General features: G+C 37.1%; 1 protein-coding gene across 3 annotated transcripts in view; it reads left to right on the top strand.

Moving 5' to 3' along the window:
* LOC121373192 (interleukin enhancer-binding factor 2-like) overlaps positions 1-13411 on the top strand; it is a 58357-nt gene that overhangs the window by 34388 nt on the left and 10558 nt on the right. For all 3 annotated transcript variants that reach the window (XM_041499650.1, XM_041499648.1, XM_041499649.1), the window contains exons 11-13: positions 8688-8775; positions 10053-10114; positions 11188-11302. In XM_041499650.1, coding sequence (XP_041355584.1) covers positions 8688-8775; positions 10053-10114; positions 11188-11302 — 265 coding nt within the window. The remainder of the gene's footprint in view (positions 1-8687; positions 8776-10052; positions 10115-11187; positions 11303-13411) is intronic.

Here is a 13411-nt window from a genome sequence, read left to right as displayed (position 1 = left end):
AATTCATATCCCAATATTTGGTCATTTTTGTTGTTGGTAAAAAGATCAAATTTATGATCTAATTAGCTCTCACAATCAGCTGTCGATTCCTAAAAATGAACGTGATGTGCCGCTATTGTTGTCAAGCGAAAATTCATGCCGAAAATCACCTTTTGAAGGTATTTTCCATTGAAAAACGAAAAATAAAAGCTAGCATGCTGTCAAGAAAACTGTTTCCTGTATTGAATTTCTGTTTCTGGTGAGTGTCGTGTGCAAAATGGTGGGAAATATTAATTGGTGAATGCATTGTATATAGTGTATTCGTGCTGGAGAGTTGTTAAACATTCATTCATTTCATTCATTTGTATACAGTATACAGCATGTCAACTGGCTGGTTGGTTGAGATATCTTGCCTGCAGTCCGAAATCTTATGTTGAAGAGATGACATTGCCATTTCTTCCAACAACAAACTAATTTCAGCATCTAGATGTAGATAAATATATTTTCTTGACATACGGTTTGTATCTTTATGTTCATCAGGCTTGTGAGTCTTACTCTCTGCATTGACGGACTCTTGAATTGTTGGACACTTGAATTGTTTTCGGCACTTGATATGGTTGGTTTTCAAAGTTATTTTTTCCTGATCAACCAGCTTTGCTATTTTTTCCATATATTTTCTCCACTGGTTGCAAACAGCACCTTCATTTGGAACATCATTCATTGAAATGGTACTATACTACCACAGATGCCATTTTGCCATTTTAAAACAGGCCAGCGGAACGTTCTGTTATTTTGTTGGAGGGGTAAATAATTCCATCATTTGAGTTACAAAGCAATTAATTACTAAAATAAGTCTTACGTAAAATAAATAGTATTAAAGCAAAATTATAATTTTTATTTCACTATCGTAAATAATTACATTGCAGCAGTTAATCGTCTTCTGAAATATGCTGGCTACTATCACGATTACTGATTAAAAAACCATACAAATACTACTTCAGCCCAATTTTATTTTGATCGAAAACTTATTTATATCTGTTGAAGACATCAGTTTGCATATTGCGTACAGTTACATCAATGTATTTACTAGATTTTCGTTCTTCTTTCGATCGTAGCAAAACATAGGATAATCTGACCTGGTTTTCACCAGCATGACACAATTCAGACAGGATTCCCCTACAGAATGAACACTGATTGGTCGATATATTCTGATAGACTGAGGTCCTAATCGCTTGTTGAGGTGAATGGGTATTAGGACACCCAGAAAATGAAGGGTCACAAGTTGATTAATTGATCGTTTTAGTTGTTTAATATAAATAAAACAGAATATTAGTAAGAGGAATAGATTTTAATGAGGATATTTCATGTTTTTTTGTCAAATATGATTTACATCTTATCGAGTGAAGTTTGCAATCATATTTCACGAGTAGCGCTTGTGCGATGAGTGTGATATGATTGCAAACTTCGTGAGAACTTTTGGCAATTTACCTTTATTTTAAAAATGCCAGCAGCAAAATAGTTCTGGCTTTCTTACAGTGAAGATAACACTTTCCACAGTGACGATAACACATTTTAGAGTGAAATAGTGAAATTTTCATTCTAAATGTGTTATCGTCACTGAGTGACTGATAACACTTTAATTTCACTGATATTTTAAGATATTTCACAAAATGTTAGATAATAAAGTGTTTAATTAATTTCCATAATTAATATTAAAACTCATTCTGAACAATTTGCACCCATTATTGGTAAAACAAGCATTCCCTGGCCGCCATCTTGGTTTAGTGAACTCCCTACTAAAACCTGAACGTAGTTCACATTCACAGCCCAGGTCTGGTGCTTGTAAAACTTTTAGAGTCTAGACTCGAGACTCTTAATAGAATCTGAGACGTGAACATCATGGCAACGTCATACAAATTGTATGTACGTGACCTCATTAAAGATTGAGTCTGGAGTTTTACATGTATAAGCACTGGGCCTGTTGAATTTTAACTGGCTTATTAATGGTGACACAGATTGATTTTGATTGGCTTATCGGGGGCTAGACATCCAAGATTGCCATTAACCCCATACCCAACAACGTGTTTGTAACGAGTTATTAATACAACATAAGACAGAAATACCTTTTCATTAATTATTTCCCCATGTTCATTGTGGATCCTCTAGCTTGTCTGTAGAACCTTTTCCACTTTCTAGATGTAACCCCTGCTAGTCCATAACAAAAACACGACTTGGGTTTTGGAATTCTTTATTCCCGTAGAGAAAAACCTATAAATATATAAATGGTACATTTTGTTCAATAATTTGACATAACAACATGACATACATGAAAAATATAATAAATGTCTGGGTCCTACATAAAACATACCAATACACGTAATATAACATTAAAACACACTCACCAGACATCAACTATCTTTAGTTTGCACTAAAGACGTCTCCAAGGGTGCTCACCATCAATATCATAATTATATGACCTTACGAATGAAAGGCTACAAGAAGAATGAGAAGAAGGTGTGGTATTTGAAAGGAAAGGTCAGATTTTTCCCAGCATGCAGTGCAACTGTCATAATGCGTCACTATAGTCAGTCAAGCGTAACCTGTCACTCAATACATGTGGGACTAACCACGGAACTACAGTCAATACCCAACTACCCATTCTAACTATAAGCTTATACATAAAAATAGCTAAAGTATTAAATAATACAGTAAAGCACTAGCTCATCCGTAGTAACAATTGTATTAAAATATCCCTGGTTACATAGAGATCGTCTTCTTTTACATCAACCTTTTGGAGTTTCCGACTGGTAGAATTTTCACTGTATTTCCTCTCCATCACAGTCCTTCACTCGATAGAGGGATAGTCCGCAATGTTGTAAGGTTTGGCTGATGGTGAAGATATTCTCCTGTCCACTTCTCTTGTCATATTTGTTGGTGAATTAATTTTTCAGATGAGTGACTTGAACATGGTCTCCCACTGTTAATTGAAAATGTTTCTTCATGTTGGGTGTGTTCTTCACATCTTTCTTGGGACAATACATTTTTCATCGTATGGATGTTTCCTTGTTTTCTGTGACTTTGTTTGGAGCCATAGTGATCTTCCTGTGATAGCTCGGTGATGAGATCTGTCAATTTTTGGTCGGAGCACACGTTAAGAAGAGCTTTTTGAAATGCTTTCATGTGATGATTGTGGGTTAACGTTTCAAGAAAAGACCCGTGTAAAAATGGTGCCCTGAACAATGGGCAATGAAAAGAAAATGTGATGATAAACAGATAATGAACCACATATAAAAAAAAGACTAAAGATACGAAGAAGGGAAAACTGACAATGGCAAACTGGGAGGATGCCTGCAGGTCTTCAAACCCTTTGGAAATGTGTTGTGAACCAGCATAAAGACCTGGTGAAGACAGTGTGAGAGATGAATTTGAAGCAGTGAAGACAGAGAGATTAATTTGAAGCAGTGAAGACGGAGAGAGATGAATTTGAAGCAGATGATAAATCTGTGGACTAGATTGACAACAGCTGACGAAGCTGGAAGAGGCGGCATACTTGAATAGACTCGCCAGCATTTATCACGAGGATCCATGTTTGACCAGCATTTCACTCAGCTCAGAAACGTAGATCCTCACACATGGTAAACACATGCACGTGAAAACCTAAACTCCTGCTGAAACTATTACGTCAAACTATTGTTTCATACATGTATGTTGACCGTAACACATTATCCAATGATTCAGAAGATGAACAAACAGCAGAGGATGAAACGGCAGACGAGAAAACGGATGACGAGAAATACTAAAGTGTATACAAGTCTTAGAGTAGTTTGTGGATATAGTTATTCATAACTTGTTTGACATTCAGTTTTTATGGATTGTGTCTGCGTGGGAAGATTATCTCAGGGAAATATACTGCAACCCTGTCTCTCCAGCAAGTGTTTCGGGACCTGAAGAACTATATAGATATGTCTGTAAAGCTGATGAATATGTTGTCAGAAAATATAAAATCTGAAAATGGCTGCAAAGACAAGAAGCTTACATAGAGTTTACAACACCCAGTCAGAAGAAAGTTTCTGAGAAACAAGATTATGGTTGCTAGGATTGATAATCAGTGGTTCACCGACGTCATAGAAATGGTAAAATTAGCCAGGTCTAGTAGAGGTTATACTTTTGTGTTGATAGTGATCGATGTCTTTTCCAAGTGCTTGTGGTTGAGACCGTTAAAGGATGAAAAAGGACAACAGTGTCTAGAGCTTTGGAAGATGTATTAAGAAACTGAAGACAATTCGAATACATACTGACAGAGGTCAAGAGTCTAGAGCTAGAGACGTTTAGAGGCTGTTAAAAAAATTCAACATCTTCTGACAAACAATGAAATTAATTAATGACAGCAGTGGCAGAATGAGTCTTAAAAACCATCAAGACAAGGATATACCGATACTTCACCTAGAAACAATCCTACAATTGTTTTGATCATCTGCAGACCCTTGCCAACACCACCTATCAATGTATAATAGGACGATCGGTATGGTTTCAAACAAAGTCACAGAAAAGAAGGAAACATCCATATGGTGGAAAATGTATTTTCTCAAGAAAGATGTGAAGAATACATTGAACATGAAGAAACCTTTTTCATTCACAGTGGGGGACCATGTACAATTCACTCATCTGAGAAATGTATTTATTCGGGAATATGGTGAGAGGTGGGCAGGAGAAATCTTTCACTATCAGCCAGACCCTACTATGTGGTGGACTACCCGTCAATTGAATGATGGAGAGGAAGTTTGTTTTGTTTAATGACACAACTAGAGCACATTGATTTATTAACCTTATGACTGCTGGGTACTAATGTATAACTTGTACTCACATATTTTTACTTGAAATGTTTAATAAATACATAAAATAAAGTTTATATTTGAATCAGTAACTATTATTATTGTGGGTTTTTTCTAATTTTTATATTTTAGATCAGTTAATGTTGATTAAAATTAGGCAAAAAAATATTAAAAGTTGCATTTACTTAAAGAATTTGTGCCTGGATGTCCACTATTTATGTCCATTATTCCCGATAACTGTTTTTCTGACCACATTTTAGTGTGGAAACCGAACTTTTACTAGGATTCATATCCCAATATTTTGTGATTTTTGTTGTTGGTAAAACAGTAAGTTATTATCAAATTACCTGTCACAATCAGCTATCGATTCCTGAAAATTACCATGATGTTCCGCCATTGTTGTCAAGCAAAAATATTTACCGAAAGCCACTTTTTCAACTCAAAATTCCCAGGTATTTTCTATTGAAAAACGAAAAAATAAAGCATCCACACTCTGAATTAATCCATTTTCTGTTTGTCTATTATTATTTGCGGTGAGTGCCGGGTGCAAAATGGTGGGAAATATGAATTGGGGAATGCACTGTATACAGGGTACAGTATGTTGACTGGCGTGTTGTCGGGTGAGATATCTCGGCTGCAGTAGTCAGAAGGTTAATCATCGGCTATTGGTAATTTTGACATATAGTCTTAGAGAGAAAACCTGCTACATTTTTCCATTAGCAGCAAAGGGTCTTTTACGTGCACTATTCAACAAACAGGATAGTACATACCACGACCTTTGATACACCAGTCGTGGTGTACTTGCTGGAACAAGAAATAGCCTAATGGGGCCCACCGACGGGGATTGATACCAAACCGACCACACATCAAGCGAGTGCTTTACCACTGGGCTACATCCTGCACATACGATGGAGTGGAAATGCAGTGAACATTCTATGATGGAGTGGAAATGCAGTGAACATTCTATGATGGAGTGGAAATACAGTGAACATTCTATGATGGAGTGGAAATACAGTGAACATTCTATGATGGAGTGGAAATACAGTGACCATTCTATGATGGAGTGGAAATACAGTGACCATTCTATGATGGAGTGGAAATACAGTGAACATTCTACCAGTCGGAACTCCAAACTGTTGATGTAAAAGAAGACCATCTGTGGAAAGTGGAGAAGATTCTAAAGCCGAGAGGACATGGTGCTAACAAAGAACAGTACGTCAAGTGGTTAACTTGGCCCAAGAAGTTTAGTTCATGGGTGCAGGCATCTGATGTTGAACACTTGTAAATAGTTTACTATGTAAGATCATGCATATAATTAGACTAATATATAGATTGTAAGGGTAGACACAGGACCCCATGACCTGTGATCCACTCACGATTAACATGGGGAAATAAATAATGAAAATGTATTTGTCTTGTGTTGTGTATTAATAACTCCATTTATCAACCACGTTGTTGGGTATGGAGTCGACGCCAATCTTGGATGCCTAGCCACTGATAAGCCAATCGGAATTCATCTGTGTCACCATTAATAAGCCATTTAAAATTCACTTGGGCTGTGATGTCATCGTCTAGTTTTATCTCTGTGCATTTTGACGGGGAACTGTTTAATTTTCGTCAACAGCTGAAGAACAACGCTAACAAGTAAGTTTCAGATGTGAACTTTCCTACATTTCTTTAGCCACTGACCAAGTTTCATTATGGTAGCGATTACTTTTTTGAAGGCGAGACATAGTCCAGTGGTGAAGTGCTCACTCGATGTGTGGCCGGTCTGGGATCAATCCCAGTCGGTGGGCCCATTGGGCTATTTCTCGTTGCAGCCAGTGCACCACGACTGGTATATCAAAGGCCGTGGTATGTACTACCCTGTCTGTGGGATGGTGCATATAAAAGAACCCTTGCTGCTAATAGAAAAGAGTAGCCCATGAAGTGGCAGCAGCAGGTTTCCTCTTTCAATATCTGTGTTGTCCTTAACCATATGTCTGATGCCATATAACCGTAAATAAAATGTGTTGAGTGCGTCGTTAAATAAAATATTACTTTAATTTTTTCTTTAAATGACTTTTTTTCATCAGTGCATCCTTGAATGTCTACTCTTGCTATAGCATTCTCCATTAATTTATCATATTAAAAAGTGCACTATTTCGTGGCATTTGTGTCACAATTGTATTGCTTATTGTATCTTTCACGTGTGTTTTCTTCAAAATATCTAAATATAGTTGCCTGAATAATCCAGCTAGTTATGGATAAGTAGTGCGAGTTGGGGGAGGGGGGGGGGGTAGGCGAGGGTGGGTAAGTGTGGCTTAAATGTGTTTAGTTCATCGAGATATGAACGCAAAAAAATAAGCACCTCTCGACCATTCAGATTGCCGTAAAGTGTATAGATGCAATTTAATTATATACAGATGTATTTTGAAATCAGAATGTAACACTTGATAAAAAAAAAAACCTTCCTTCACCCATAATATTTCATAATGCAAAATAGATATATATTAATTTGAATAAATACAAATACATGTATATACATGTATAGTATTACTCTTTTAAAATGTAACTTGGTTTAATAAGATATTTTTGAAATAAAACATTTCCTCTTTTTTTTTTATAAAGCAACACTAAAATTCCCAAAGTAAAAACCATGGGCATCAAGAATTTTTTTAGAAATAACAACCTGCACCAGTGGGATTTCTCATTCTGCCTGAACAGGATAAAGCAGATATCCGATGTCATTAACTACATGTAGTTATTATCTTTATCCTGCAGACCATGTACTTGGACACGCACATGTAATGGGTTGTGCAAAAAGCAAATCTGTTACCTGAATTTAATTTCGAGTAACCCATATATGGCTTTCGCAAATTTTCAATTCTTAGAGGTAGTACTAAACCAAATACATGAAACACCTAGCAGGTTCAAAGTTTGAGATGCACCTAACTTTTGATAGAGCAGTTAATACCACAAGTCCTGCCATTGTTGATAAAATGTTGGTTCATCTGGCCAGTAAATTCCTGTAGTTTGATTTGAACTATAGTGTCAGTGTATCAACTACCATTGTGCTTGAAACGTGTGGGGTCCTACTAAGAATAACATGACCATTTTTGTGTTTAACTAGGGTAGTCATAGACCCTACTCTTTATCTCTGAAATAAGCAGCTTAACCCCCAAGTTTTAAAAATTTACTTTAAGGGTGAGGGGTGGTAGTATTTATATCCATGGTGTATATGTTGATTGATACGCTGCAGGTAGGAGTTTTAGTCACATATGTTACTATTGTCATCTATGTAATTTGATTTGGTGGTATACACCCTAGAGGTCTGTTTATTCCTCATTTTTAATGCAGTCAGTGTACTGTAATCCGGCTAAATAGAGGATCTGTCTCGAGTGTTTTAATATGGAAAATATCAACCGATATTAGTCGAGGCCCTGTCAAGACAAATACCAATTAGCTGGATGAGGTTAATATTTTACATAAAAAACACGAGCAGCGAATTCTATTTATCCTATAGCACGTCTAAAATAAATTTTTCATTTGATATTTAGTAAATCACAGTACTAAAGTTAAGGAGACTTTAGTACTGTGATATACTAAATATCAAATATGATGTCATCGTGATCAGCGTAAATTAATTTGACTAAATCCTCTGAAAATGTTATGCTCAGGTATACAGGTCTTGTTGGCTTGTAAACCAATGACCCATCCACAGCAACACATTATTACATAGAGACCGTACAAATTTGCATATTCCTTAAAGTTTGCATACCATTATTACACGGGTTAATACACTAAATTATCACATGGGTTTATGACATGGATATCATGGGTAAGTTACAGGCTAAAGAAGCAGTGTGACGTATGATGTATTTTATCGTTGTACAGTATTAAAGTTCTGATTCGCCTGCTGCGCGATCTACGGATGAGATTTGAAGGATTACAGCCGCTAACACCGTGGATCATAGACCTACTGGTGAGTGACGTAACAAAATATTTCAATAGTTTAATATCATTTCTTAATACACTATATTCAAGTCTATATACTTTCACAACTGGTATATAAACGGCCATAATATAATACTTTCTGGCACTCGTCCTTTTGTAGATGGTTTTTCTGACACAAATCTCAAGAAAATAAATCCAGGGCTAGCTTTGCCAATCGCCAAATTCACCAATTGCGAATTTTAAGAATAATTGGCGAATTTTATTTCAATTTGTCGAAAAAATTTCAAGTAATAGTTGATGTTTTGTTGGAAAATAACTGTCTTGCATTTTTTTAAAGATAATTTGTCGAAATGCTTTGCTCACCCAGAACTAGCCCTGCAATCCAAGCAAACTTTAGCAAGCTCCAAGGATTGATTTTCTTGATACAAGTGTCAGAAAACAATCTATAAAAAGACGAGTGCCAGAAATATTTTCTAGTTCAATGATTCTTATAATTTTAGTATAATAATTATAAAATTCACTGCATTTTATTTTTGTACTGTGACGTCACTCGTTCTGTCAGCTGATATATGTTACGTCACTAAAAGGAATGCATGCAGCGTTACATATTACGTGATGTGGAGTAATAGCTTAAAGAATTACATAATCAATAGGTAGAAACGGCCGTCTACCTCCTAAACGACAAGACAAGTTGACCAATGAAAGGGGTTTATTACCATCTTGGGGTCATGTGCCAGAACAGCTTTCCAGCACCTTTCTAGTTGTTGATTGAGCTGGAATGTGCTATCCTGTCTGGGGGATGGTGCATATAAAATATATACTAATCATTAGTAATGCTACTAATGGAAAAATATAGCAGGTTCCCTGTCTAAGGCTATATATAAAAATTACCATATGTATGACATCCAATAGGCGATGATTAAGAAGTCAGTATCCTCTTACTTTAACGCTATACTTTCATGGAAGTAATATACAGTGTAGCTGTGGTAGAGTGCTCTTATGAAGTTGTGCATTGATAAAATATTTGACATCCAATTGCTGATGATTAGTAAATCAATGTCCTCTAGTGGTGTTGTTAAACAAAACAAAAACTTTAATATACATGTAGGTTGTTTGACCATCTCAAAAATTGTCATTAAGAGTTGATGAAATTGTGCTGGCTAAAAACAAATGCTGATCCTAACCCATGTTATTTGAAGTTTTACATTAACGTTGATAAATGATAATGTTATTAGTTATGGCTGACACTACTGTTTAACAAATTTTATCTCAAGTTCCAGTTTACTTGTATTGGTTTATTTTCAGTCTCATTTTGCTGTCATGAACAACCCGTCGAGACAGCCACTTGCTATTAACTGTGCGTTCAAGTAAGTCACTCGGGTTTTCAATTGTTTTAAACCTCTATGATATTCTCTTTTATAGGGGGATGGCTCAGTTATTGACCTTTTCTGTCCTCTCTCATTACTTTATTACTTTATTACTATTTACAGTTATAGCAGGGCTCAAACTTAAGAATTTGTCTCCCACGTCAATTTTTAAGAGAATAGAATAGTGTGAAACGGCCCACTGACGAAAATGTTGAGCCTCTGTATAGCAGTATTTTTTTAAAGCGAAATTTGCAGCAGATAAATATGACAGAAAGGTTACTTTGTTGTATGTAGACATTTCAAACGTGCTGATCTTAAATATTGGCAGTTAATGTACACCATGTGTATACATTTCACCATTGTTGAGGAACTTTACCGGTGGCACAAAAGTGCCGTCTCTACCTATGGCAATTTATATCTCGACGACGACAATTGCCGTTGGTGCCATTGTTAAGTTCGAGCCTTGTTATAGACCTATCCCCTGATTAGTATAAATAGTTGTAATAGTGTATGGAAATTTATTGCTGTTTACGGTAACTTATAGACATCCGGGCTTGAAATAGTGACCTAGAAAGGCAGTCCATTGTTAAAGCTAGCAGATGATTTAGAATTTCCACAAACACTAAAAATGAAATTCGTCTCTGACTTAAGATTTACTACCAATAATATATTTTTTATTCAGAATTATTCAGCCCCCTCTTCTCTGCTGTGCCTGTTACTGATTATATTTCCAGACCTTTCCACTCTGATTACTTGTAAACAGTTGTAATGCTATATTGAACTTTGTTACTGGTTATAGTTATAGGCCTACAAGGTATCCTCTAGTTACTGTATACAATTGTAAGTATACTTCAGAGGTGGGAATTCTCCTCGGATCAGCTGTTTTCCTCTCATGGAACATTGCGTTTCCTCACATTTTAATCGTCCTTTCCTCCAAAATGTGTCAGATGGCACAGATTTTAACCTAGGATTTCAAGAATTTCCAGGACCATTCTAGATTTCCTCTTTTTACAGTTCATTAATTCCCACCCCTGATACCAAGTTCACGTCTTGAGTTTTGTTTCTGTTCACAGGCGATGTCTACAGCTGCTGGCTGCGGGTTTCTTCCTTCCAGGCTCGGTTGGTATCACGGACCCGTGTGAGCAGGGAACAGTTCGCATCCACACCGTGATGACGTTAGAGCAGCAGGTTAGTTCACCAGACTTATTTATTTATTTATATAAGTCGCAATCTCGTCCAACCAGAGAGCACTATAGGTTTCATTGATCTCCGTCCTTCTGTCTGACCCACATATAGTTTTCCGGATGTTTTATTTCACACTGCCTTGAGATATTGAGCTGACATTTGCTGTTAAGATTCAATTCAATACATCTTATTTTCTTGCTTATATTCAATTAAGGTTCAAGCATGCTGTCCTGTGGCACACACCTCAGCTATCTGTGCTGTCTGTCCTGGACAGTGGGTTAGTTCTTAGTGGTTAGTGAGAGAGAAGAGGGTGTAGTGGTCTTACACCTACCCATTAAGTCGTTAAATCTCGCTCTGGGTGGGAGCCGATACTGACCTGCGAATCCTGTACCTACCTGTGTGTCCAGGACAGTGGGTTAGTTCTTAGTGGTTAGTGAGAGAGAAGAGGGTGTAGTGGTCTTACACCTACCCATTAAGTCGTTAAATCTCGCTCTGGGTGGGAGCCGATACTGACCTGCGAATCCTGTACCTACCTGTGTGTCCAGGACAGTGGGTTAGTTCTTAGTGGTTAGTGAGAGAGAAGAGGGTGTAGTGGTCTTACACCTACCCATTGAGTCGTTAAATCTCGCTCTGGGTGGGAGCCGATACCGGGCTGCGAACCCTGTACCTACCAGCCATATGTCCAATGGCTTAATTGTGACACCACCGAGACCTGTTGTTAAGATTACGTTCTGACTTCCATGGCGATTTACCCATTTTTGACAGTTATGGCCCTTGTTTTTTCACAATGACTTGAGATATTGAGCTGACATTTTGTGTATAGCTTTATCATGTACTGTTACAGATCAAGTTTGACTTTCATGGTAATTTACCCATTTTTGACAAGAGTTATGGCCCTTGAATTTATCTGCATGTTTTTTCACAATACTTTGAGATATTGAGCTGACATTTTGTGTATAGTTTTATCATGTATTGCTTCAGAACAGGTGTAATGGTCATGATAATTTACCCATTTTTATATGCCTGTCTATGATGGGTCATAATATGGTATGGCATTGTTCGTCCGTCCGTCCGTCCATTTGTCTGTTAACTTGTCCAGACAATATCTTACATACAGATGCATACAGGATTATCAAATCTCACATGTAAGAACAACATGGGATGGCGGTGTGTTACGTACTATTACTAGGTCATTGTGAACTACTTTTCACGGTCTACTGCACATAACAGTAAATCCTTGTCCGGACCATATATTGCATACAAGACCATCAAACCTCACATGTAGGAACAACTTAGGATGGTGGTGTGTCACATAAAATAATTTGTCTATATTCTGAACATCATATGGTTTTCATCAAACTTCTGACGGGCGTGTCATATACCTCACCAGTACTCTTGTTCATTGAGCTATGGCCCTTGAATGTAGGAAATACAGAAATTTGTTGGGCCCTGTAGGGAACATGCGTTGTTTTAGTAGTACTCAGAAGGAAAGAAAGAAATGTTTTATTTAACGACACACTCAACACATTTTATTTATGGTTGTATGGCATCAGACATATGGTTTAAGGACCACACAGATGTTGAGAATCCCGCTGTCGCCACTTCATGGGCTACTCTTTTCGATTAGCAGTAAGGGATCTTTTATATGCACCATCCCACAGACAGGGTAGTACATACCATGGCCTTTGATATACCAGTTGTGGAGCACTGGCTTGGTACTCTCAGAATGCTTGTTTTCTATGGGTTTAGATGAAGTGACTGACTTGACAACTGGTGGCAGTACTCTTGATGGGTGCCACCTGTAGGGCAGGATATGCTCATCTTTCAGGAACACCTGATACCATCACTGTTTTGTCAGTGATTCGTGAGTGCATGTCATCACAGCTGCACTTATTCGAATGACCTCTGTCCAGTGCTAGTTGTGATTTAATAAACTAGTCTGGGAGTGGCAGTCCTCTGGTGGTACTAGCAGGATGAACTTGGGAATGGCTCTCCTATAGACGTACATTCATGGAACCAAACACTATTTTGCCAAAACACCATTTGACTCTGCATTGTACACAGATAGTCTTTTCCTTCTTTGTTTTATATATTTGCCTATAACAATTTGGG

Source organism: Gigantopelta aegis, chromosome 5 (genome assembly GCF_016097555.1).
Source record: "Gigantopelta aegis isolate Gae_Host chromosome 5, Gae_host_genome, whole genome shotgun sequence".
Lineage (NCBI taxonomy): Eukaryota > Metazoa > Mollusca > Gastropoda > Neomphalida > Peltospiridae > Gigantopelta > Gigantopelta aegis.
Note: the sequence above shows the minus strand (reverse complement) of the source record. Positions and strands in the feature narration are given on the sequence as shown.